Consider the following 26701-nt stretch of genomic DNA (forward strand, 5'->3'; position numbering starts at 1 on the left):
TTTCGTACATTAATATTCTTTTAAAACTAATATTAAAATGATTTATTTCGTTGTATATAATACAATTAATTTACGTAAAACAGAAAGTGATTTGCTGCCGCAATATTTTCAGTTTATTAGGTACGTGAGCATATAAATATACACACGATTCCCTGCATTGTAATTCAGTGTTAAAATTAATATTTATCAACTCTGAACAAATATTATCCAAATAAGTAAATGCCAGTGTTACTAACAACTTATTGAAAAAGATTAATGCATTTTCAAGTGGTTTCAGAAACGGCATCAAGAGAGAAACGTTACCTCTTGAGTTAAATTTATAAGATGAAAAGAAAACAAAATCGGAAAAAACTGTATCAATAATTAATTGACGTAGATATTAAGTATCCGCTACCGCCAACTTGATGTGAATTCATTCCTATTGTATTAGAATACAAAGGAAAAGAAAACAGGCATGTTAAATAGAATTCTTAAGTGAAACGAAATAATATTTAAATATGATTTGCAATCATTCTATGAGATAATGAGAATGTTTAGAACGTGATGACTCAATAGGTTTTACAAAATGGAAATATAATTAATGAATAAGGCGTGCAGATATTTTACAGCGAAATTCCCCAAAAAGACTAGCGCGTTTGACGCAATGCTCATTTGCCAGTGTGACCATGGTCCTGCTGTGTATCATTGGCAGAAATATAATATAAAAGTAAGTTGAATTTGATATAAAATATTTTCTTTTTTTCTTTTTGTTTGTTTGTTTGTTTGTTTGTTTCTTTCTTTTCTTTTCTTTCTTTCTTTCTTTCTTTCTTTCTTTCTTTCTTTCTTTCTTTCTTTCTTTCTTTCTTTCTTTCTTTCTTTCATTCTTTTTTAAGATTTTCTTTATTTTAGTTTTTCTTTCCTTTCTTTCTTTCATAGTTTTTTTCTTTATTTCTTTTGTTCTTTCTTTCGCTCGTTCTTTCGTTCGTTCTTTCTTTCGCTCGTTCTTTGAGTTTTTCTTTACTTTAATTTTTCTTTTCTTTCTTTCTTATTTTTCTTTCTCTCTCTCTCTCTCTCTCTCCTTTTTTCTTTCTTATTTCTTTCTTTCTTTCTTTCTTTCTTTCTTTCTTTCTTTCTTTCTTTCTTTCTTTCTTTCTTTCTTTCTTTCTTTCTTCAGTATCAATCAAATTGTGTGTGTGTGTGTGTGTGTGTGTAATTATTAGGGACTTTAGATTGTATTTAATTGCATGCTTCAAATGCCAAAATAGAACCATCTCAGACAGAAACTGGACCTATATTCGCAAATGCATGCTAGGGCACTTCTTAATTTTATTCAATGCGTTTATTACTTTTCAATTTGAACTTCTATTATTATTGAATTATCGGGTCTATTTCAAAGTCATTTAACTGTAATTTATAGATTGTGTGCTTGGAGTTTATAAATCATAGAAGTTCATCATTTTATTTGTAATTACATAACAAGTTCGATTGAATCATTATTATGTCATTAAATTTTGATTAACTTTCATCACGATACATTTTGGGACACATTTTTAGGCTATATAAGGGTTAGTCACAGTGTTGGGTCATAAACAGGGTATATTTGTTTTATTTTAATTGCAGAATATCTAATTTAAGAAACACATCAAGAGTATCGAATAGGTCGTTTGAGTTTTTATGGTTGTACTTCGTTGTGAAGTTGTTCGAGATAAAATGTTATGGGTACATCGCCATTTCTTTAATTAGACTTTAAATAAAGGTGCGAACAATTTGAAAAACAACAACAACAAAAACAAATGGTAGTTGTTTCGGTAGTAAATAAAAACATGCAATATAAAAAGCTAATGCAAACATGAAACAAAGACTGATAAATAATTAAATTGTACTAGTTTTCTACTTTAAAATAAAAATAAAAATGGAAATGCGACCAGAGCACACAATTTTTCAGGCATGTCGCAGGATGCAGTTCTTTCTTCCGGTCTTACACCGCGATTATAACAGACACTAATATAAGAGAAAAAATAATGAGCGAAAAGGAAAATCGAACCAAATTATGATCACAAAACGCTAAGTGGACTCTTACGTGTACTACTTAAGATCACGTTCAGTGTATTTTAAGCTGCGCTCTCATAGATTGAACGTTTTGACAACTTTTTTGATTTTTTTTTTTGTCTTGGAACGAGCGATTTTTTGCGAAAATCCAATGGAAACCAGTTATATTAGACTGCTGACAAAACATTAGATCGCAGATTTTATATTTAAGTTCAAAAATTGATGTTTTATGCATTTTTCTTTAACAAGCCAAAAAAACATTATTTTTCGAACGGAAATATGGAAACCTACGATCTGATTATTTGTAAGCAATCTTATATTATTGGTTTGCAGATATTTACGCAAAATTTTGCTCTTGAAAAGACAAAAGAAAAAAAAGTTGTAAAAATGGTATATCTGTGAGAGTGCAGCTTTAATACACGTTGAAGCGTGAGGTAGATACCCAGGACGAGTGCAAACTTTGTGATCTACAAATTCAGATGTATACGGGAGCTGATTTCTGCCATTTCGTAGTTTCGTTGCTACGACAATACGAAAAAAACATCGAATGGCGGGGCATAGGCGACATTATACGCCATGTGTCGGATGAAAGTAAGATAATACGCTAAATGGCGGGACGAAAATACGACAATACGCTATGTGGCTGGATGAAAGTACGACAAATACGACATATGGCGGGGTGAAAATACGACAATATGCCATGTGACGGGGTGAAAGTTCGACAATACGCCATGTTGCGGAGTGAAATACGACAATACGCCGTGTGCCGGTGTGAATTACGACCATGCGCTATGTGGCGAAGTGAAATACGACAATACGCTTTGTGGCAGAGTGAATTACGACCATACGCTATGTGGTGGAGTGAAGTACGACAATACGCTTTGTGGTGGAGTGAAATGCGACAATACGCCGTGTGGCGGGGTGAAAGTTCGACAATACGCCATGTGGCGGAGTGAAATGCGACAATACGCTATGTGGCGGAGTGAACTATGACAATACGCCATGTAGCGGGGTGAAATACGACCTAACGCTATGTGGCGGGGTGAAATACGACGATACGCCATGTGTCACAGTGAAATACGACAATACGCTATATGGCGGGGTGAAAGTACGACAATACGCTATGTGGCGGGGTGAAAGTACGACAATACGCTATGTGGCGGGGTGAAAGTACGACAATACGCCATGTGGCGGGGTGAAAGTACGACAATACGCCATGTGGCGGGATGAAAGTACGACAATACGCCATGTGGCGGGGTGAAAGTACGACAATACGCCATGTGGCGGGATGAAAGTACGACAATACGCCATGTGGCGGGATGAAAGTACGACAATACGATATGTTGCGGGGTGAAACTACAAAAATACGCCAAATGGTGTGGCGAAAATACGACAATACACCATATCCCCATTTCGTAATATTTTCCCGCTATTTGGCGTATTTTCGCCCCGCCACATGTCTTTATTTTACCCTCTCTTCTGGCGTTATTTCGCATTTAGTCTCGATACTGGCTAATGCAAGATGGTGCCAAAATCGGTGAGCCTATCGGTACACAAGAAAAAGGCCTTTGGTGTTACAATTACGACTAAAATAGTATAAAAAATCAGTTAGAAAGTATGACAGTTCAGCAGATAACTGGTTGATCACTTTGCTTGTAAAATCAAATAGGATGTGATGAAATTGATAAATACAATGATTTCTTCAGGAATCGGTACTACCTCTTCACAGAAACATAGATTAGCCTAAATTACCTTACGATAGATTTATGATAAGATAGGGCAAGTATGGTGATATTTAATGACACAAGAATTGAAAGCCTTTTATGTATATATACATTTATTTATAATTGACAAACACCAAGAGAACCACAAGGCTATAACAATGGAAACTGCGGTAATCTGTCGTTAAAAGACCCTAGTCCCTAGTGAGGGCCACGCAGTTAAGGACCGAGAGACCGACATTACGTAACAAAAATCACAATCAGAATGCACGTGCACCAATATATTCATTGGTAAATGTTGCTTTGGTGTTTACAGGGGGCTTAATCCAGCTTTTGAGTTATACAAAACAGAACATCTGGTTTCGGATTTTTTATCGGCCAGCCACTACGGTTGATTTCAGACCTGGTCTCTTGTCGTCAATATATGTATCTAATACCCTGTTTCACCCAAACACCCAGTAACAAACGTTTTTGCTTATTTTGGCCCCAATTAATTCCCTCTTTTCTTTATTAAATCCTTCTTCTTTTTGTGAAAGTTTACGAACTCTGTTTGACCTGGTGAACCTGGCTAGTTTGACAACTAGTCCACCTAAATGGCCGTCAACGAGTCTTGTGACGTTTTTTTTAATATGGCAGACTCGTGACGTCCACAATCCCAGCAAAAAGTAGCAAGCGGTCCTTGCGCAGAGAATCATCGCGGCCACAATTTTTAAATTATCTCCCTTATAAATTCAAATTTCTACGAAAATATTATTGCCTACTATTAAACACGTATTAAGTTATGTCAGTATGCCCCAAAAAACATGTTAAGTTATCATAAAACACTTACAAGTGTCGATTGTTTATCAAGTACCCCGATATCGGTAAATCTGGGACAAATCTGACTGGTTGTGTACATGTATAACGGTATTCGTGACCCATAATATATTAATGTGAAAATAACAACTCTAATGACAAATTTAATCCAGTTCAGATCACTGTCGGATAAAAATTGAACAACTTTGTCATTATTATTCAACATCAATGCATATTATTTCATTATTTCATTTCGCCCGTTGTTAAATGGTAGAGTTGTAGCGTTACAGGGATACATAAGAAATGCCAAAATTATAAAAAAAAGTATCACTGATCACTGATTGTAGCTAGTTTGACAACCCTTTCTATAAAATTATCCAAGCATAACGAATGTTGTTACGTTGAAAATGTACTTTAAAGCAATCCTAGAAAAATGTTATAATAAATAGGTAAAAACAACACAGTCTTATTTTTGTCATTAATTTGATACATTGTTTAGAACCATGTGTGGCAGAATAAGTCAAGGATTGGAATTTTTGTGTAATTATTAGGGGCTTTATATTGTATATAATTACATGCTTAAATTGGCAAAATGTCACAAAGAAACTGCACCTATATTAGCAACGGCATGCTAGGGCACTTTTTGTTTTATTTAATGCGTTTATTTTCTTTTATATTTAAACTTCTACTATTATTGAATTATCGTGTCTATTTCAAAGTCATTTAACTGTAATTTATAGAGTGTGTGCTAGGAGTATATCAATCATACAAGTACATCATTTTATTTGTAATTACATAACATGTTCGATTGAATCATTATTATGTCATTAAAATTTGATTTACTTTCATCACGATACATTTTGGGATTTATTTTACGCTATATACGGTTTAGTCACAGTGCTAGGTCATAAATAGGGTATATTTGTTTTATTTTAATTGCAAAATATCTACTTTAAGAAACACATCAAGTGTATCGAATAGGTCGCTTGAGTTTTCATTGCTTTACTTTTTTTTCGAAGTTGTTCAAAATAAACTGTTAAGGGTATATCGCCATTTCCTTAATTATACTTCAAATAAAGGTGCGAGCAATTTGGACAAAAAACCCGAATTGTAAATAAAAGCTGACAGTGTTTCGATAGTAAATGCAAGACATGCAATATGATAAGCTAATAAAAATGCGCACAAGACTCAAAGTTGCATAAATAGTTGAAATCTCCTGGTGTCCTGTTTTAAAAGAAAAAAATGAAATGCGACCTGGGCACTATATATCAGGCACGTCACAGGAAACTTGTTATTTCTTCCGGTCGTACAACGCGACTTTTACAAACACTAATATAAATATAAGAGAAAAACAATGAACGAAAAGAACACAAGAATCAAATCATGTTTACAAAACTGAACGTGTACTTGTGCTAGTTCATGTTATATGTATTTTGAAGCATGAACCAGAGCGATTGCGAGCTTTGTGATCTACAAATACAATAGGGTTATTAGTATTCCGTTTTGATCCGGGCGGTTGTATTCGACTCGAGTGGATTTTTGCAGATTCGGATTTCACGAGGCGCAAGAAGAGTGAAATCAAAATCTGCAAAAATCCACGAGAGCTGAATACGACAATCCGGTTTAAAACACAGTACTAATAACCCTTTTATGATATACAGTACTGGTTAAAAGACACATGTTTTCAAAATAAATGTCATTTTAACGACGCACTATTTTGTTTTATGGCGTCATATTAACACCGCGCAACGATACTTGTTATGACGTGACGTCACACGAGTGGAATACGGCCGTTTTGCACTGGAGTGGAATATAGACTACCGTATTTTGCGATATGTATTGCGTGTGGATTTATTATGGGTATATAATAAAAAAGTGTATTGGGGCTGATTTCTGCTAGTTTGTATTTTCGCTGCCAAAACACGACCATACGAAAATACCTCCAATGGCGGGGCGAAATACGACAATACGCATTATGGCGGGGTGAAAGTACGACAATTAGCTAAATGGCGGGGCGAAATACGACAAAATGCCATGTTGCGATCTGGAATACGACAATACGCCATGTGGCGGGATAAAATACGACAATATGCCATGTGTCGGGTGAAATACGACAATGCGACATGTTGCGGACTGAAATACGACAATACGCCATGTGGCAGAGTGAAATAGGTCAATACGCCATGTGGCAGAGTGAAATAGGACAAAACGCCATGTGGCAGAGTGACATAGGACAATACGCCATGTGGCAGAGTGAAATAGGACAATACGCCATGTGGCAGAGTGAAATAGGACAATACGCCATGTGGCAGAGTGAAATACGACAATACGCCATGTGGCAGAGTGAAATACGACAATACGCCATGTGGCGGGTGAAATACGACAATACGCCATGTTGCGGACTGAAATAGGACAATACGCCATGTGGCAGAGTGAAATAGGACAATACGCTATGTGGCAGAGTGAAAAAGGACAATACGCCATGTGGCAGAGTGAAAAAGGACAATACGCCATGTGGCAGAGTTAAATAGGACAATACGCCATGTGGCGGGTGAAATACGACAATACGCCATGTGGCAGAGTGAAATAGGACAATACGCCATGTGGCAGAGTGAAATAGGACAATACGCCATGTGGCGGATGAAATACGAAAATACGCTATGTTGCGGACTGAAATACGACAATACGCCATGTGGCAGAGTGAAATAGGACAATACGCCATGTGGCAGAGTGAAATAGGACAATACGCCATGTGGCAGAGTGAAATAGGACAATACGCCATGTGGCGGATGAAAATACGAAAATAGGTCAAACGGCGGGGCGACAATACGCCATAATTCCATGTCGCCGTTTTGCATTTTTGCCCCGCCGTTTAGCGTATTTCCGCCCCTCCAGTTATAATTTTACCCTTCTTCGGGTGTAATTTCGCATTGACGTATGTTTACCCCGCTTCTGGCTCATGCAAGGTGGTGCGAAAATCGGCGAGCCTATCGGTACACAAAGAATTTTGAGGTCAACTTCAAATTACGACGAAAAATAATATCAAGAATTTCATTTAAGTTATGACAGTTCCACAGTTCTGGTTGAACACATTGCTTGTAAAATCAAATAAGATATGATGAAACTGATAAATACAATTATTTCTTCAGAAATCGGTATAACTACCTCACGGAAACAAAGATTAGCCAAAGTCTTCGGACGATAGATCGATGCTCAGATAGGGCCTGTATGCTGATATTTAATGGCACAAGAATTAAAAGCCATATATAGCACAGAAGTTAACTACCGTACTCTGCAATATGTTTTTCGTGCAGGTTTATGATATTTGTTTATTCTATAATAAATAAGAAATAATATGTAATTCGGTTGATCTGTATGCCTGCGTAAAAAGACATCGCACTCGACCTTCTGTCTGGTGCAATGTGCTCATTTCACAAGCAACTTATACAATCATACAGATAAACCGACAAACATATTGTTTCTTTCGTTTTAAAATAAAAATAACAATATTTACTGTACAAATGCATTTAAAATCCACGAAAAACGTGCTATTTCCTTTGCGTTGCATTAAGGAAGTGGAAATGTGCACTAGGCTATCGTGTGATATGGAATCTATGCTGGCATATAACTGCCGTAAGATAGATAACCTGTGAACGTTCGCGAATTGTTTCGTGTTAACCACTATATTTTCGCGAGAATTATATATTTATTTTATATCACAGGTAACCTCTCTCTTATTTATTTTTTCAAGCAATAGTAAGAATAATGATGTTGTTTAACGGAAACTTGTTTACGGCTATCAGTCGAAGAAACTGACAAAACTCAGTATGTTTACAGGCGTGTTCTAAGTTTGTTAGAATTGCTGGAAGTAAAAGTGGTTACCCGTGCCGCAATGAAACCGAAAGTAGGGTGTTTTATTGAATTTTACATATATTTTTGACAAATTATTGCAACTTGTGTGAATCAGATATATAAATGAATACATGTAATATGTATGGTGTGTACATAATCAAACCAGTGGTTCATTTAAGCCCGCAGAACATGCAGAGGCGGTGGGCGAGGCAAGACATATCGATATTGTGTAGCTTATTGTGGAGTTGCAGTAATTGAAAAATGGGCACTTTACAAAAAAGACATTCTAGTGTTCCGTGGTATACTTCTTTCGCACATGCCATACCTCCTTTCATCAGTAGAATGAACATGAACTGGATTGTTGTCCATCGCCGATTTGTTTTCAGCAGAACATGACCGGTGCATGGGCAAAAAGGGTACCATTTCAGTAGATTTTGCAAAGAAGGTACCGATATGGATACGCACCTTTATAATAACTGGTTAACGTAATAAGATTCGTGTTTGGAGAAAAATATTTGAATGTATAAAAACACATTTGAAAGACATAAATTATCGTTAAAATTATCTCTAGTTTTTGCGATATTTTATAACATGTTTCTAAATAGTCTATTTAAGAAAATGATTTATTCATAGCATCAAGTATTATTTGTGCTTTGTCTATATATATGCTGATTATAAGTTAAACAAACATTATGTTCTGTTTTTCCCCCTGATAAATCAGTTCCAACTATACAGTGTCATATAACAACACGAACAGATTAGGAGGCTTTGTACAATTCATTTTAAAAGATGATTAATGGATTAATAATGTAATCGAAAGTCAAGGAACAGGCTCCTAGACCAGGCACGTATTGTTGTCTTGTATAATGAAAGAAGAAGCCACAGCCACCCATAAAAACAAAAACACACACACTGTTTACATAGATACGGGACCTTATGAAATGGCAAACCAGGGGTGGATCAGGAGTATGCGTAACAGAGGGGGTGCAACATTGGGGACCTTTTTAAGAAGTGCACCACATATCTCCGAACCAGGTGTGTTCTGGGGAGGGGGAGTGTCGACCCCAAGAATAGTGCATTTTGATGTATTTGTTTTTCTATGGCATATTGAAAGTGAGAGGTCATTTGAACATTTATTATTATCATAATATTATTATTTTTATTATTTTTATTTTTCGTTTGGGGGGGGGGCTTGAGGGCGCATCACTACATCCGTTATTGTGTATGACAGAATATCCTTAGTTGGGGGAATTTTATGTTGTTAATGTCAAAATCGCAATTGAAAGTTCTACTTAAAAACGACTAAGCCTTGTCTTGTACCAGTAAAATATTTGTAGTGTTTAACGATACCGTAAGCTTAATTCTTCATGGCCAGAAGTCACTTTTTCGAAAATATTGAGATATTGGTACCTTTGGAATCGTCTTGATAAGATATATATACTCTCTAAAAAGTCAATCAGAGTTTCACAAAACCGACGGTACTACTATAAGACATTGACTCCTCTCTTTCTCAAAACTAAACGAAGTCAACTTACTAAAAGTGACAATCGGAAATGCTTGATATATTTTGACGGTATTATCCAAACAATAAAAAGGAAGGATTTGACATTTGTTGTCTTTAAACTTTTCATAATTCAATTTTAGAACGTTTTATTTTTGTATTTTGACAGCTCCTATGAAAGGCGTATTGCCATTTACGTATTTTGATATCTGTCTACACTTGCTGAAAATCTGACGGCAGTGTTTTAGGTACAAGTAGTTACATCGTATAACTAATATAATTTCATACTTAAAGCTGCACTCTTACAGATTGACCGTTAAGACAACTTTTAAATTTTTCGTCTTGGAATGAGCTAAATGTTCGTAAATGTCTTGAAACCATTGATATAAGACTGCTGACAAAAGATCACTTCGTAGTTTTCATATTTACTTTCGGAAATACATGTTTAATGGTCAAAAGCGTTACTAACGCTTTAAGAAAACATAAGTTTTTCGGTATAATAAACATTAAACATGAACAACTGCGATTTAATCTTTTGTCAGCAGTCTTTTATAAGTGGTTTTCAGACATTTACGCAAAAAATAACAGATTCTAAGACAAAAATATAAAAGAAGTTGTTAAAACGGTCAATCTGCGAGATTGCAGCTTTAAGTACAAGACATTACATTATGTAATTAATACTATTCTACTCTTAAAGAACTGATGCAGTTGATCAAAGTTGAGGTTCTTTTTAGAACTTTATAAACGCATAAAGGTATAATGGTTTTAACCACGGTGTTTCCAATTTTAGGATTATAATAAAATCTTAATTATGTTTAACAATGTTCTCTTAACTCAGCCTTCATACATATTCTCTAATAACAAATTCGTCAATTGAGCAATCGCTTAAATACCATTTATTACATTACAGTATTCATTTACGTTGAGTGTGGTTGCGTGCAAAAAATGAACAACTTAAGTGTGTAACTCAAATAGAATTGTACATAAAAAATAGAAATAGAAACGGATTTTTGATTAATGAGTTTTATACATGTCTTTTGTTTCTAAAAAAGATAGAATTGCAGTTTAAATAATTGTTGCCAAATTTGATCTAAAGTGAAGATTTTTTTGTAAAAAGTTTCAAGGTGTTTGGATATGAACTGTGCTACTGTGTGAACGATAATTAGAAAGATTTAAATAAGAAAATCACCGGAATGTTAAACGGTACTTAAGGACAAAGTGGAGACAAAACTTTATGGGTAAGACAAGCTTGTCTTTGATTTATGGCTTCTGTTACCAGTTTAACCGTGTTTTTGTTTAAAAAATGGCTAAACTTGCAATGCTTTTTATGAAAACGGACAATTTGGAACGCTTCATTTTAAGACTTTCAAAAGTGGACGAGTTAACAGCTGCGTTTAAAGACTATCAAAAGTGGATCATTTAAACGCTGCGTTTTAAGACTAATAAAGGTGCATTTTTGGAATGCTGCATTTAAAGACTATAAAATTGGATAGTTATAACCCTTATGACTATCAAAAGTGGACAATATTAACGCTGCATTTGTGGTCTATCAAAAGTGGACAATTTGAGAGCTGCGTTTTAAGACTCTCAAGTGGACAATTGGAGCGCTGCGTTTTAAAACTATAAAAATGGACAGTTGGAGCGCTGCGTTTTAAGACAATCAAAAGTGGACAATTGGAACGCTGCGTTTTAAAACTATAAAAATGGACAGTTGGAGCGCTGCGTTTTAAGACAATCAAAAGTGGACAATTGGAACGCTGCGTTGAAATACTATCAAAGGTGGACATCTGGAGCGCTGCGTTTTAAGACAATCAATTGTGGATAACTGGAACGCTGCGTTGAAATACTATCAAAGGTGGATAATTGGAACGCTGCATTTTACGTCTATCAATAGTGCATTATTAAACGCTGTGTTTGAGACTATCAAAGGTGGACAGTTGGAGCGCTGCGTTTGAAGTCAATCAAAAGTGGACAGTTGGAACGCTGTATTTTACGACTATCAAAAGTGGATAATTTGAACGCTGCGTTTTAAGACTATCAACAGTTTATACATTGGAACGCTGCATTTTATGTCTATCAAAGGTGGACAATTGAAACGCTGCGTTTGAAGTCGATTAAAAGTGGACAGTTAGAACGCTGCATTTTGCTTTTCAAAAGGGCATAATTGGAATGCTGTATCAAAAGTGAACAAATGGAACGCTGCAGTTTAAGTCTATCAAAAGCACATAATTTCAACGCTGTATTTAAGTCTATCAAAAGTACATAATTCAACGCTGCATTTAAGACTATCAAAATTGGACAATTGGCACACAACGTTTTAGGACTATCTGTACATACAAGGAATAAGATTTACACATGGTATTGGCATTAGTTATCAAAATATGTTGATAAATTTCACTCACTGCAAAAAATTGACTAACGTTCGTGCGGCAGTGAATCATTTTCACCCCCTCGAAATGAGTTTCAATCGTTGGGATGCTTAACTTCGAATATATAAAAGGTGTGATGATTATTGAACAGTATGTTAGAAATTAATCTAGGAGTGGAAATATACTGTAAATTTTATAGCCAAAAAATATTTTTCAATAAAATTAATAAGTAAAACACGTTTTGGTATACAAGTAGCAGATTATATGACATCTCCAATAAAAGGAGTGTATGTTTCGATAATATATCTTAATACAATGATACGAAAACTTTAATAAAGATATACAATTTCATTTAATATCTCTATATATTTGTCTTTATTTCTCAGACAATTCTACGGCTATTCGGATTGCTATGGATCTATGGACATCCACCTTTATACTTTATTGGACGGTTTTGACAACCTTATTTGAAAACGGTGAGTCTTTTTTTTTTTATAAAATTTCGTCAAACATTATCTTAGAAAAGTAGTAATAAACTTGTGTCTCACAAGTTCGTTTAATATTTCGTTCTATTAATTTGTAAATTAATATGTGATTTGGAAAAAGGCGTATTAGTTTAATTCCAAATAATATTGTTAGTAATGCCACCTGCGGCTGTTTTATCCTTTTGAACAGCGGCATAATAAAACGGTTTATTATAAATTATATACATATTCCAAATAACGCATTTAATTGTTTTCTTTTCAATGATGAAATCAGACATGTATCATTTGCGTGCATGAAATATTATAAATATTGTTAGTGGTCTTAAAAGTGCTCATCTGTGTTTATATCGCACCTATTGAAGACGATTGTTTGTATAATTAAACTTCTCTTATTTAATATTTTCTAATTCTCAGTACTAAAATGTTTTTGATTATTAAAGTCTGAAACATAAACGATATTTTAGATATAAAACATTTCCTTTGAAAGTGTCCCAGAAGTTCGATTAGATATGGCTTGGTTTTTCATAAAAAGTTTTCATTATTGCAACATCTTACCGCTTCCGTGTCCCAGTGGTTAGGGCGCCCGCCTACGAAGCGTGGGGGGTGAAAGTTCGATCCCCGCTAGGGGCTTACTCTGATGAGGCCGGTTGATGACTCAACAGTAAGCTTGTGTTTTTTTTTACTAAACTTGAAGTTAAATAAATTGCACCGAAGGCGCACGGCATGTTAAATAAGTGACGGGAGAGAACTTGTTCATCAAACAATGTGTATTTAAGACCAGCATAAAAGCTTAAAGCTGCACTCTCACAGATTTACTATTTTGACAATTTCTTTTCTTCATTTTTTGTCTTGGAATTTGCGTTAATATCTGAGAACCAGTGATATAAGACTGCTGTCAAAATATCAGATCGCAGTTTTTCATATTGACGTTCGACAATAAATGATTAACGGCTAATTTAAAGCGTTACTAACGCTGTAAGAAAAATGCGTAAAATGTCAAATTTTGAACATAAATATGAACATTCACGATCTGGTTGTTGTCAGCAGTCTTATTTCACTGGTATCCATTCATTTTCGCAACAATTGGCAACCAAAATTAAAAAGATGTCGAAACGTTTAAATTGTGAGAGTGTAGCTTTATTTTACACGGGTGACACTTAAGTAACGCTTTTCATCAAAAAACATAAAATTTAAATTATGTCACAGAGAATGGTATAGTCATCATGAACGAGCGGTTTCATTGTCAGTTTTCTCCTTTTTCTTGACTGAACCGGCGTGTGCTCCTCCTCATTGTATTTGTTTGTGCAATTTCGGTATCAAAGAGTAAAATAATCATAATATTATAGTGTTTTCATATGTATTTCCGTTAAAAAAATGGTTCAAAACCATTAGCGTATTACCTAACGCATGATAATGTTTGATTTTGGTCCAGTTTCAATAATTAAAGGACACAGCCATTTATTTTGACTTGACGAAGAATAAATCGTCATACACTCAAATTAATGTTAATATTACTCTCGCTTAATAAAATTCTTCTAATATGGCACATAATATAATAACAGATCTGCATAATTACGTGTCAAATTACATACGGCAGATAAATTAGATTTAGTATAATCTTCTGCTACAAAGAAACACATCTATATTTGATTTATTTGGAAAGATAAATCACTTATGATATTATATCTTGTCATTTCTGATGCGTGTTAGAAGATGACCCGTAATAATCATGTTTCATCGCGTCGTGCGTCGAGTTCCTCATGTTACCCAGCTGTTTGAACCGGAACAAAGACTCTTTGTACCTCCATGCTTTGTTATTGAAGAGCTGATAGATGTCATCTTAACATACCATTTTGAAAAGCAGTGAAATATTTGAAATAAACACTGCTTAAAGTAGTTATCAAAGGATTAAATTTACCGTGGTAATATGCTATTTGAACCAATAATTGTTTTAAATTGGGGAGGCTCAAATATGGTCAATGGTATTGGATTGAAATTGGTTTGCTGTAATTCACCTTTCGCAATGTCTGATAGATTTCTGAAAAAAATCGAAAATCGATTAAGGACCGTTTGAACTGGTTAATTACGATTCAGATAAGAAATTTGAGCTCAACAATGAATCAACCACGCCTTTATAATATCAATTTCAATATGAAAAGATAACTTCATCGATAATATTGTAATGCACCGAAGCTGTCAAAAAGGGGAATATTTCTTTTTATTTTGTATTCAATATTTTTACATTTGCTCTAATCAATTCATCAAATTTTAATGATTCACAGACAAGGGCCCAATTTGTTTGAAATCGCCCCCATTATCTATTTGGTTATATCCGTTTATGGTTTGTCTGCAAGCGTATGGAATTTCATCTAGTCTTTTTGAAAATGTTGATGATAATATACGTAATTCATATCCCAATTAAGCATTGTCGTATATTGCAATTACTCATACACATCGTTTATAATAGCAGCGTTTTTTTGGATGAAAAATCAACGTCGCAATTGTTAAGTAACATGCTATTTTCTCATTTCAAATTAAATATCGCATTAGGCCTGATCAATTATTTTTTTCTATTTGTTGGAGCGATCAGGCGAACCAATGCTTCCTTTCCTTTTCGTTTAAAACTTATTTTGATGATCATAAATCTTATTGTAAGTTAAATGAAATACCGCATGAATTATTAAATTTATCTACTTTTTGCAGTATTTCGGAAACTGTGACAGAAATAAAATAGCATGTGTTTTGTTTGCGTTGCTTATATCACAAGATAATTTTTGCCTTTTTTCTTTTGTAGTGGTAAATAGGTGCGGTTAATCTAACGCACTAAATATGGAATTGACGTGGCTTTATTAAACGCATTTAAACAAGTTTGAATAATATATTAAAAAAACAGGAGTAAGTTTAAGTACATAATTATGTATCGACACTAATCTAGATATGCTTTGTCTTATAGCTGTATGTTATAGTAAGACGACATGAATTAAAATCTTAATTATTAAGAATGGGCGGAGTGAGCGTAGCGGACGCACTATTCCTATTTTTAATATGTCATCTAAACTCACTTAGAAACTGACTTAGAATACTACCTCATTAGCTGACTCATTGTCAACGCAAAATCTAACGCAGGGGTAGTGTATTGGACGAGTGGCAGAGGACGGACCTTAAAACAACCGCGAACATTGGAATTCTTAATGATTAAACCTAATAAGTAATGATTGCCTATCTGCAATGTATTGGCCGAAAATGAAAGTTGTATTCTAAATATCGTTAACTTCCTTACATTTTGATTGGAGATAATACAGAAAGACCCAACGCTCAGTTAGTGTACAACGTGAGGTAAAAAATTATTCCAGTCAAATGACTGTCATTTTTTCGCGCTAAGCTGAACTGTCCACGACGACACATTATATCATTTCTATTTCATTACTGTATTTTTTTATATTAAGAAACCATGACAATTTATTACGGTTTTGAAATCATTTCGTCGAGACTTTATTATACTTATAAAATACGGTTACAGTTTTGACGTTGGCTAAACTAGTTTTAAGCCCTTTTGTGGCACAAAGCGCTCAATCAAATGTTAAAACAGACAAACAAGATATAACATCAAAGTCAATAAATCAATTGTTTATCAGTAAATGATTAGGGTAACCTCATTGGGGCGGTCAGCGATAAATGCATTCTGAGAGAACGTACATTTATCTGTCATTGCCACATTCAGGGCGGACCCAAAAATTGATCTTAGAGGGAGCGTAACTCAGGGGCGCAACCTTGTGACACGCGCCCTCCTTCAGGATCAAAAGTATATGGCATAAAATGTTTGCATGGTGGTTTAGGGTTTCTCCCTCAATATTATTTTAGCAATTTGTAGTTCGATATGGTGCGTACATTAATACTTTGATACTCCCATATTTGTGTAACAAGGAAACATGGGCGATTTTAGAGGGGGCGTGGGCCGGATGCGCCCTCCTCTAAGTCCTCTAGTGACATTTCATTGGCCGAACATGATATAGAGGATAAGTGTTAGTTTCAGAGTAAGAGAGCAATATAATTCACAGAGTAGAAATGAATAGTTATATTTCACGGGGTGCTTTGCACTTAATATTTTTCACTGTTTTGTGTCATATATTTTTGGTGGAAACTGTGTGGGAATATTCACAGAGTATTGAAAGTATGATGCAGATCCCAACAGCTGTCCCTGACTTCCTATCAATAGTTGCCTGTGGCCTCAGTTGGCTAAAATCAGTGTTGGCCCTGAAAATAAAAGAATACAACATTTTATGGGCTGCTTATCACGTCATGGGACACAATACAACTATTACTCATGAATTGTCGACGATATTTCAACATATCATAAAAGCTAAAAATCCACAAGGGTTAAATATTAGTAATTGACAAGTAAACCAGGGGCAGCTGTTGGTATCTGCATCATTTTTTCGAGTCTCTGTAGGAATATTACGCAGATTGTGGCAATCGCTTGTTGAAAATTCCATTTCTATTTGTCTGACATGATTTCTTAAAGTGACAAATTTTTGGTACGTATGTCATTTAAGTAAGCCCATGTCAAGTGCTTGCGAATATGTAATAAAGTCAACATTGTCGAGTGATTTTTACTTAAAGAGGACTTAAAAGATGACACACCTAAGAATGAAACAAAATATCACAATGATTTCAAAAAGTCTATTTACTTACTTTTAATATTACTTAACTAAGTAAGTTAGTTCAAATTGGGTGGTTTGACGGGTATTCAAGGACCTATTGAATATATGTTTACAACTGAGAAATGAGAAAATTTCGAAATAATAGTAAAATAAATTTGGTCACGTATCATAATGTTTTTAATAATGGCAGCTTTTAAACAGCAAATCGTGCGTGTTAAACCTCTTTCAAGCTACTTTTAATAATTTGGAACTTCTCCACATTTTCTATCGAAAACAACCTCGGATGTACATGGTCGGTTTACAATGTCAGAAATCTTAACACTTTAACTACACTGCAAGTAGAACGCGTAGTAATTTCAATTCAGCAGTTAAACTTATTGACTTAACTCTTGGGAATCTTAATTATGTTTGCAATAATACTCTTCACTGGCAATCAATTTAAAGTTAGATATACAAATACGCGTTCAAACACTACATTTGACTAATAATTAGTGTTGGGAATCGGTTGCAATTTTACTATCGATGATCGGTTCCACTCAAGTAACCGATTATCGATAGTACAATCGGTTTTCAAAATACAAGATAGTACCTGAGTTGTAGTTTTATTCATGTGCAGTATTAAACTCTTAATCATTATATGCATATACCTCATGTCTATGATTGAAGTTATTAAGTGTTGTTGTATAAAAAATAGTTCATTTTCTTGCTCATTGTGGCTTTCATCAGCCATTTTGTTAAAGATAACATCTTAACACTTACTAATTAATATTTTATTTTTTTTTCTCGATAATCGATTATAACTAAATACTATCGATTGTCGCCGATTTCAGGCCCAACCAATCGATTTTCGATTATAATCGATCATCGGAACATCACTACTAATAATGTTATTCAAAATTTTACGAACTACTTCTACTGATGTACCGGAATACATCCGAGTTTGTTGCCGAAAAAAATGACCGAGTAGTTCCGAATGACTTTTAATATTACTGGTAGTTAATATTTTATGTTTTTAGTATTAATAAATATGTTGACATCTGAGAAATTAAACGAACTACACCATTTCTAAAGGGAGGGAACTAATTTGTAATGGAACTAAAACCGATTTGTAATGCGTATCAATATGTTAATAGCAATGGCAGCTAGTGATGTTCCGATGATCGATTATAATCGAAAATCGATTGGTTGGGCCTGAAATCGGCGACAATCGATAGTACTTAGTTATAATCGATTATCAAAAAAAAAATAAAAAAAAATAATTAGTAAGTGTTAAGATGTTATCTTTAACAAAATGGCTGATGAAAGCCACAATGAGCAAGAAAATGAACTATGTTTTATACAACAACACTTAATAACTTAAATCATAGACATAAGGTATATGCATATAATGATTAAGAGTTTAATACTGTACATGAATAAAACTACAACTCAGGTACTATCTTGTATTTTGAAAACCGATTGTACTATCGATAATTGGTTACTTGAGTGGAACCGATCATCGATAGTAAAATTGCAACCGATTCCCAACACTAATGGCAGGAACCTACTAATCTTGTCTTCGTCCACAAAAACAAGTTTTTACGTATGGAAAAACCAAGACAAGTGGTGGGTCCAGGATTTGACATAAGAGGTGGCGTAACATAGGGCGTAACCCTTTGGCATACGCCCCTCCCTCAGAACCAAAATCTATTTGGTTTAAAGTGTTGGTAGGAGGATTTTGGGTAGTCCCCACAGAATATTTTAATATTTGAACAATTTCTAGTCGAAAAGGTGCAATTTAGGCGTATTTTATTACCGTTTTCTCCTCTATCGAAATTAAAAGTAAACTTGGACGATTTTTTTGGGGTGCGCCTGTGCCCCCCCCCCCCCCCGGATCCGCTAATCTAGCCTTCCATCAAGAAAAATGACGTAGCTGTACAAGTCTTGCAAAAACATACTAAAAGGTCGCATAATGGAACACTATTTCAAAAGCAAACACGAAACACGCAAATGCATATGTAATATATATTATTTTACACGTGTTAAACGAATAAAAAACAATTTCAACGGAGATACAGAGAACATCACAGTGGCCAATTTCGGCCATTTATTTTATCTGTTCACAAGCTCGTGAAGAAAAAAAAGCGGACACAGCATTCGTGGTCTTTCTGCTTTTTTCAAGGGCGCCAGAGAGAAACTAGAACATTCATACGGCACCAATGTGTAACAACAACAACAACAACAACAACCCCTCGGGCGTTTCTGTCATTATATCGCCCTTGTAACAACTGCATAACATACAAACAATACGCCTCTTGAAATGTCATATTTTTTCTGGCGCCAGAGTCAATACAACAAAAGGTTTTTGGCGTATTCGATACAAGACATAACTTAACGACGAACTCATAAACGTTTTCTCCATGTACCGCGCAATCATAATCAATAACTCTCGGGCTCATATGATGTTGGCGGCCCACGAAAACGTTCTGTTAGAAACATTGATATTTGTTATGCATCATGGGTGATGAGCACATTGTCACTGTGGCAATATCAGCACTCGGATATTTTCACACGACATAACAAAATTACAATTAAGACGGCTTTACCACCTACATGATTATAACAAGTCCTCAAATTACTTAGACCTTTTTTTAAATAAAAACAACACATACATACACACGCACATGCGCACACACACACGCACATGCACACGCACACAGACACGCACACGTGTGCGCGCGCGCACACACACACGCACGCACTCACACACGAACAAATTAACTTAATTTATTTCGATCATTATTTTCAGCTTTAAGTCAGTGCTCGGGAAGTCCCTTGACCATCACAGCAACAGAGACTCCGACAAAGTTGACAACAGCTGGGTACCCGACAGCGTACTCAAAGTAAGTTTATACGGGGAGGTTATTCACCGTTATTTAAGGACCGGGGTTTAATTCGGCCCAGATCAGCAATATTGACCAAAAAATACAATCATTTTCTATATGCATCTTAAACCGTTTTTCATTATTCTTGTATAAATGTTACAATAATCAAATACTACTTAAATTTCCGGAACAGGATACGTGTGTTTACACCGAACGATAACGGCAATTTTAAAAATATGAAAAGGACAGCATTCTTATAGCTTTCGATGCCTAATATTTACATAATGCAGTACTTCTCCATAGGTTTAACGTTACGTATCTATTGCATTATTTCCCTGACCTCGCCTGACCTCGCCCTGTTATCGGGACTTCTTTGATTTAAAAAAAACCATTGAAAACAATATCACCTATATGTTGACTTTCTACTCCTCATTCTAGTGACCTCTACTGTGAGTGGCTAGTCGACTCGGGCGTGGCAGGCCAACGCCTTCTGCTCTACTCTGACGACGTCGACGTCAACTGTCCCGGAGACTCGTTTACCATCTACAACGGTGATTTTTAAGCATATTATATTGCAACGCTTGGGAACGTTTATGTTATGATTTAAAGTTAAACGTAAATAAATAGATTCAATGCAGCGCAATCGCATAATATTTCATATTGGTAAATGCATGATAAAACCCTTTTACAGGTAAAGTGCTCGGATTTATATCTATCTACTGTCATAGTCACTGTTTAGTTCTACCGACTCACCTAATTGAAATAAACTACAGCTGACTGTTGATTAACCAGAAATAAATGTACGGCATATTTGAAAATGCTGCTATCATCATTGGACAAGATTATATTTTGAACACTTATGACCTTTAGTCGATTATTTCTGTTTTTATTTTGTTGTCAATATCCATGATGCTTAATTAATGTTCGCATCGGGACATATTGTTTATATTTTGCATGTGTTATCTTTGATATCACATTTATTTGAAGCTGCACTCTCACAGATTAACAGTTATGACAATTTTTGAAAACAATATCTCAGAATCAACTTATTTTGGCATCAATGCCCCAATTTAATCATACAAGATGAGTCACAATAGAACAGATCTCAATTGTTTGATAAACTGCCGAAAATTTTATTTTTTGTAAAACGTTAGCAACGCTTATAGTTACAAAACATTATCTTTTTGAACATAAATATGATTAACAGCGATCTGATATTTTGTCATCAGCAAAAAGTGCAGCTTTAACACCCGAGAGCAAACTAAGCGAAAATGTGTTCTCATATGTTCGACTCTCAGCTGCAATGGGTATTTATAGTTATCGTTGTTTTATAAACATTTCAAACTAAAGATGTGTTTTCAAAACAAATGACAAGTGCAGCCGCCCCGCCCAGCCCCGCCTGCGACTTGCAGCATTTTGTTTTGATTCTCTTATGACAAAACGAGTCAAAATATTAGATATAAATAGCTATGCCGATGCAAAGACTGTAAGAATATACCATTGAATCATAGAAGAAAAATATCGGGTCTGAAAGAAATCGGTCTCATTAACGGGTTGGTCGTATAAACGGGTGGTCGCATATAGGGTTTTTACTGTATTTTACGAAATGTGCTATTTGTCTTCATTCAAAATCGATCGAACACAGCAAAGGCGTTTAGATCACTATCAGATGCAAATAAGATCATGTGTATAATTTTTACAGGTAATAGTACTACTGATGCCATTTTAGAGGGACCAACGTGTGGGAATTCAGCGACAACAAACGTCTTTTGGACGTCAGGTCGCTACGCATTATTGACATTCACAACAGACGCGTCAACAGTTCAACGTGGGTTGCAGATGACTTACGTCACCGCTGCTGATACTTGTATGTCTCCCGATAATTTCTTCTTTATTACCCGCTGATTGTGCTGGTTGTTCCGTCTATAAGACCTGGATTCTTAGCTTATATCCTTAAGACGTAAAAAAATATGTTTTCTTTTCAGTTTCCCGACCTTCCCTACTCTTTTTACCATGAACTTAATTCTTATTATTGCCTTGAGAAATATGTCCTCGTTGGCTCAAACTGGATATAAAGGACCGGTTATCTCTAACTAAATGTAAACATTTCCGCTTGGCTTGAATTTCCCTAGGCTCGAGGTATTTTCGCCGGTCACTGGGAGTTCGAGCCAATGGGGTTCGACTGTTTGTTAATCTCCAGCTATGTATCCCCTGTTTATTGCCGTGGTGTCATAGCAGGGTGCTAAGTTTCCTGATTATTTTGTTTTGGCTTATTGCCAGTAAGGCTTGTGTTCAATGAAAAAGGGCTGCATGGCTTGACCTGACTGGTCATTGCTCTGAGATCTGATGAATGATAACAGCCCTTAATTAACAATAAAGATTAGACCTCATACACACTCCTGAGACGCTTACAAAAGGGTTTTACTAGGCTTTTAATTCAACATGTCTTGTGTACAATGTTGATTCGATCATGTAGCTTGTTCATCGTACACAAATACAGCAATTTTACAACCCCAAACAATTCTTATTATTAAGCATTCATATTCAATTTCATTCACTTAACGTCACCACATTGTGTTTCTATTTTCCATTATCACGTGAGTGTTTTTGTTTCAGCTGGCAGTGCTTGTACCGCTGAATATACGCTTACAGCCTCTAGCACGCCTCAGTATCTCACCTCCGAGGGTTTTCCCGGAAAATATGCCAGGTATGAACACATAACGCCTGCATTTTATAAGCCGGTCCGCGATTTTTGAAGAAATGAATTGTCATGACCTTGGTGTCGTTTTCGTTCACGCCGTCGGCATCGTCGTGCAAAAAAACTATTTATACTTCTTTTTGCAAATAAACTTGCATGCCGATCATGTTACGTTGTTTACATTACAATTTTACTCAGATTATGAAGTGACGTTATACTACCAAAACAAGAACAGTCACACCTTACATATCAAACTTTTTTAAATTGCGTGTGATGTCACCGCAACTGCCAATCATATTAGTGACACACCTTACAATTCCGTTTTAGTACAGTTTGGAAGTTCAAATTAAGAGTTTTTTACGTGCTACATGACATTACTGGCGGTCTTTGGGTGATCCCGAAACAAAGTTCGTTGAGACCGGCAATGTGGTTTTGGATCATCGCCACTATTCAATTTTCTTTAAAACCTTGAAATAAAATCACACAGCAGTAACTCAAATTGAAACCTTTTAAAAATGTTGTTAAAGAAAAAAACACACAAGTCATGTATACCAAGGTCCAATAAGGGTCGAGTTTTGCCCCTAATGTGACTGAAAAAAACAATCAAATAGACAAACATTGGCGTCAGCTCAGTGTTACTCTTTTAATTGCAACTACTAGCTGTAAATGACATGCAGGCTGTTAAATTTTATTCAATTGGAAAGTTCTGTTTAAGCTATTGAAGTAAAATATTACTTGAAAAGTTATGTGAACAGGATATGATAAGCTGGGAGAAACGGCACTCTTAATACAACTATCAGCTGTTTAATGTCAGACCGGCTTCTCAAGTCTATTCAAATTGGCTTATAGCTTATTAAGGTCAAACTATTACCTTATGTGAGCAGGGAAGAATGACCTAGGAGGAACTGCTTGGTGTTGGTGATGTCTAATTCGTGTTATAACCTTTTCAGCAACAGCAACTGTCGATGGCATATCAAAGCTTCCACCACATTGTCAACTGTGTTTCTAGAAGTAGTCTTCAGTGACATAGAAAACGATGATTCATGTAGATACGATAAAATGGTTATATATGACGGTGAGAAAGCTTTTTATGATATAATATTATCTATTATACTATTTGACGTCGTCTGCGAAAATAAGTCATTTTGAAGCAATATAACATTTTAACCAATATATGATAACAAAATTATGTATGGGCACGAATCCTCTCCAAAAATTAACTGACGACGTCACAAAGATAGAAAAATATTTCACATCACTTGTAATGCTTTGAAATAATTTCGAAAGTTACCAAAAGTGAGGAGCCAAATGCTAAAAACAAGTACAAGAATATATACATTAGAATAATTGCAAAATACAAAGTATGTTAAAGGGACTAGTGTTCATATTTTATGTTAGGTATATTGTTGTAAAAAATGTTTAAAAAGTAATTACTTATCTTTATAACACACACACCAAACAGCAAGTAATAGACATTTGTTTCGAGGTCAGACCATTAAAAAACTTCAACGATGAAGAACAAACTAAAGACATTCGGAATTGAGGCTGTCGAAGAAGTTTTGTTGAATGAGATCCGCCGAAAGGGTTAAAAAGGGCTGTAGATCGTTCACTCCTGAAAATAAGCACCAGTAGAAGTTTCTTCGATTGATTCGGACTCGAATGCCTCCAGGAATTCGGACTCGAGTGCTACCAAGGAGTCAGACTTGAGTTTTACCAAGAATTCGGATTCGCGTGGAATCGATGTATAAGCTAATAGCTGCACTCAAGCTCAAATATGTTTTGAATGATAATAAAGAGAGCACCTGCATCATAAAGATCAGCCAAATGAAATACATGCGAATTCATGGAGTGGTGGTTTCGGCGATGTCCTAGGAGGAGCCCCATATGACTTTCTGAGCATATTCCTTTAGGTGTCTGGGGTTTGGTGGGTCTTATGTACCCCCCCCCCCTTAACTTTAAACCCTTGATCCTCCTCTAGATTTATCTTATCAACCTTTTCTCTTGCGATCTATGGCGTTTGTTCAATATTTCAGGAAGTTACGTTTGCGAAAACCAGTTGATTCATACGGAATGTCCAGAGCGGACCAGTGCGGATTCGACACCTTCAAGCAATTTGACTTCTTCCGGTGACAGTTTTACCATTATTCTTTCATCAGACACATCATTTGAGAGACACGGATTTATAATTAAATATTATGAACACTTTGTGAACTACACAACGACGACCTTTTCAACTACTAGTCTGACTTCAAGTGTTGCCATGACCACGAAAGGAAACACAGCTTTGCTTTCGGAGCAGCAGACAACAACTAGTCAAAGTAAGTTCAAATTGCATTAAAGTTCTCCGCCCTGTTGTTACAGGGTAATAATAATACAGATATAACAAAAAACAATGTAATCTTGAGTTTAATCATTTTACGTGTCATTGTTTCTGCCACGGGAATGTTTATTCTTAGTATTCACAATAGTACACTCTCTAACTGTGTGATGAAATAATAGTAATAGGAAAAATAGAACGCATAAAACATGATCAACTTACTTGTCATCGAGAATAAAAATACCTATATATATTTTTTCAGATTTACAAATAAGTATACCAATCATGGTATCGTGTGCGATAGCTGGGGCAGCCACAGTGCTTGGGGTGATAGCATTATGCTGGATGGTAAAGCATATAAAGGCTAAGAAAAGGGCCAAGAAGGGACTCATAACAGTTCGGGCAATAGCACCTCTACCGCCGAGGAGGACAACCGCACTGCACCAAAGACCTTCATCTAGTGTGTTAGCCTTTGTTTGATGTGGTCAATTAGAAGATTGCATAATTAATGTGTTCTTTCTTTCATTTATGCTTTGAGTGGCTGTGTTTGATAAGTGGAATAAGCTTGTAATTTGTGTTGGCGATATCACGGATATACAAACCATGGATTTAAAAAAACTGTCCGATATCGATGAACGAAAAGAAGTAATTATTTACCCACAATCCTAACCTCGCCATCGCCATATATCGGGCAGTATTTCGTTAGGCAATACTGGGCGATCTCCGTAAATGTCCGTCAGCTCTGCTTATAAATAGGACTGACGTTGTTTATAATTATATATCCGTGGTGATATGAATTGTGTTTGTGATGTGTTTCATGAACATGTGTGAAATACACTGACTTATCTTATTGACATTATGTTGCTTAATTGTTATGCCTTGTTGTAGATTTATTATATTAACAATAAAAATATGATGCTTCGAAAAGTGGTTTGAAGTAATTAATTAGTTCGCCAATTCTCCTGTTTCGAAATGTTAGCAGTTCTGCGGCAGTTCTACGCAGTGTAAATAACTTCTGTCATATCAGGCACACGATTTCCCTTGGAATTATTTCAAGTAAGCGGGTACGAATAACTACAGAAAAACGAAACCACGTATTAGTGGATGGATAACAAAACGCTGTGCTCTGTTCGGCTGTTAAAGACTGGTTGCATCATCTGTAATAAGAAAGGAACAACATGGGTTTTATAATAATCAGACAGAAAGTTGTTGGCGACCTGATGTGCCCAATTGGGTTCCATAATCAATGTTGGAGTTATCGAAATAGACTTAGGGGGCAGGGATTGTTGTTAAAAACTCTATTTTCTTATCTATTAGGAAATATATTTTATTCATCCACGGCATGAAGGCAATAGACTCAACCCCATCTCTTTTACTCCAGCTTTTACGATATTGAGATAAAGTTTCTGT

General features: G+C 35.4%; 1 protein-coding gene across 4 annotated transcripts; it reads left to right on the forward strand.

Annotated features, from left to right (window-relative positions):
* Positions 1-623: 623 nt before the first annotated feature.
* On the forward strand, positions 624-26167 carry LOC128228322 (deleted in malignant brain tumors 1 protein-like). Of its 4 annotated transcripts, none has more exons than XM_052939568.1 (9): positions 624-706; positions 12653-12742; positions 20201-20294; positions 20715-20827; positions 21979-22143; positions 22893-22983; positions 23925-24049; positions 25008-25292; positions 25554-26167. In XM_052939568.1, exons 2-9 carry the CDS (start codon positions 12679-12681, stop codon positions 25769-25771), a joined length of 1155 nt encoding a protein of 384 aa, XP_052795528.1. In that variant the 5' UTR covers positions 624-706; positions 12653-12678; the 3' UTR covers positions 25772-26167. The 4 variants fall into 4 exon arrangements, with proteins under 4 accessions (XP_052795528.1, XP_052795524.1, XP_052795526.1 ...); XM_052939564.1 differs by lacking the exon at positions 624-706 and adding an exon at positions 10825-12397; XM_052939566.1 differs by lacking the exon at positions 624-706 and adding an exon at positions 10825-12255.
* Positions 26168-26701: the final 534 nt, after the last annotated feature.

The sequence above is a fragment of the Mya arenaria genome, chromosome 3, assembly GCF_026914265.1.
Source record: "Mya arenaria isolate MELC-2E11 chromosome 3, ASM2691426v1".
Lineage (NCBI taxonomy): Eukaryota > Metazoa > Mollusca > Bivalvia > Myida > Myidae > Mya > Mya arenaria.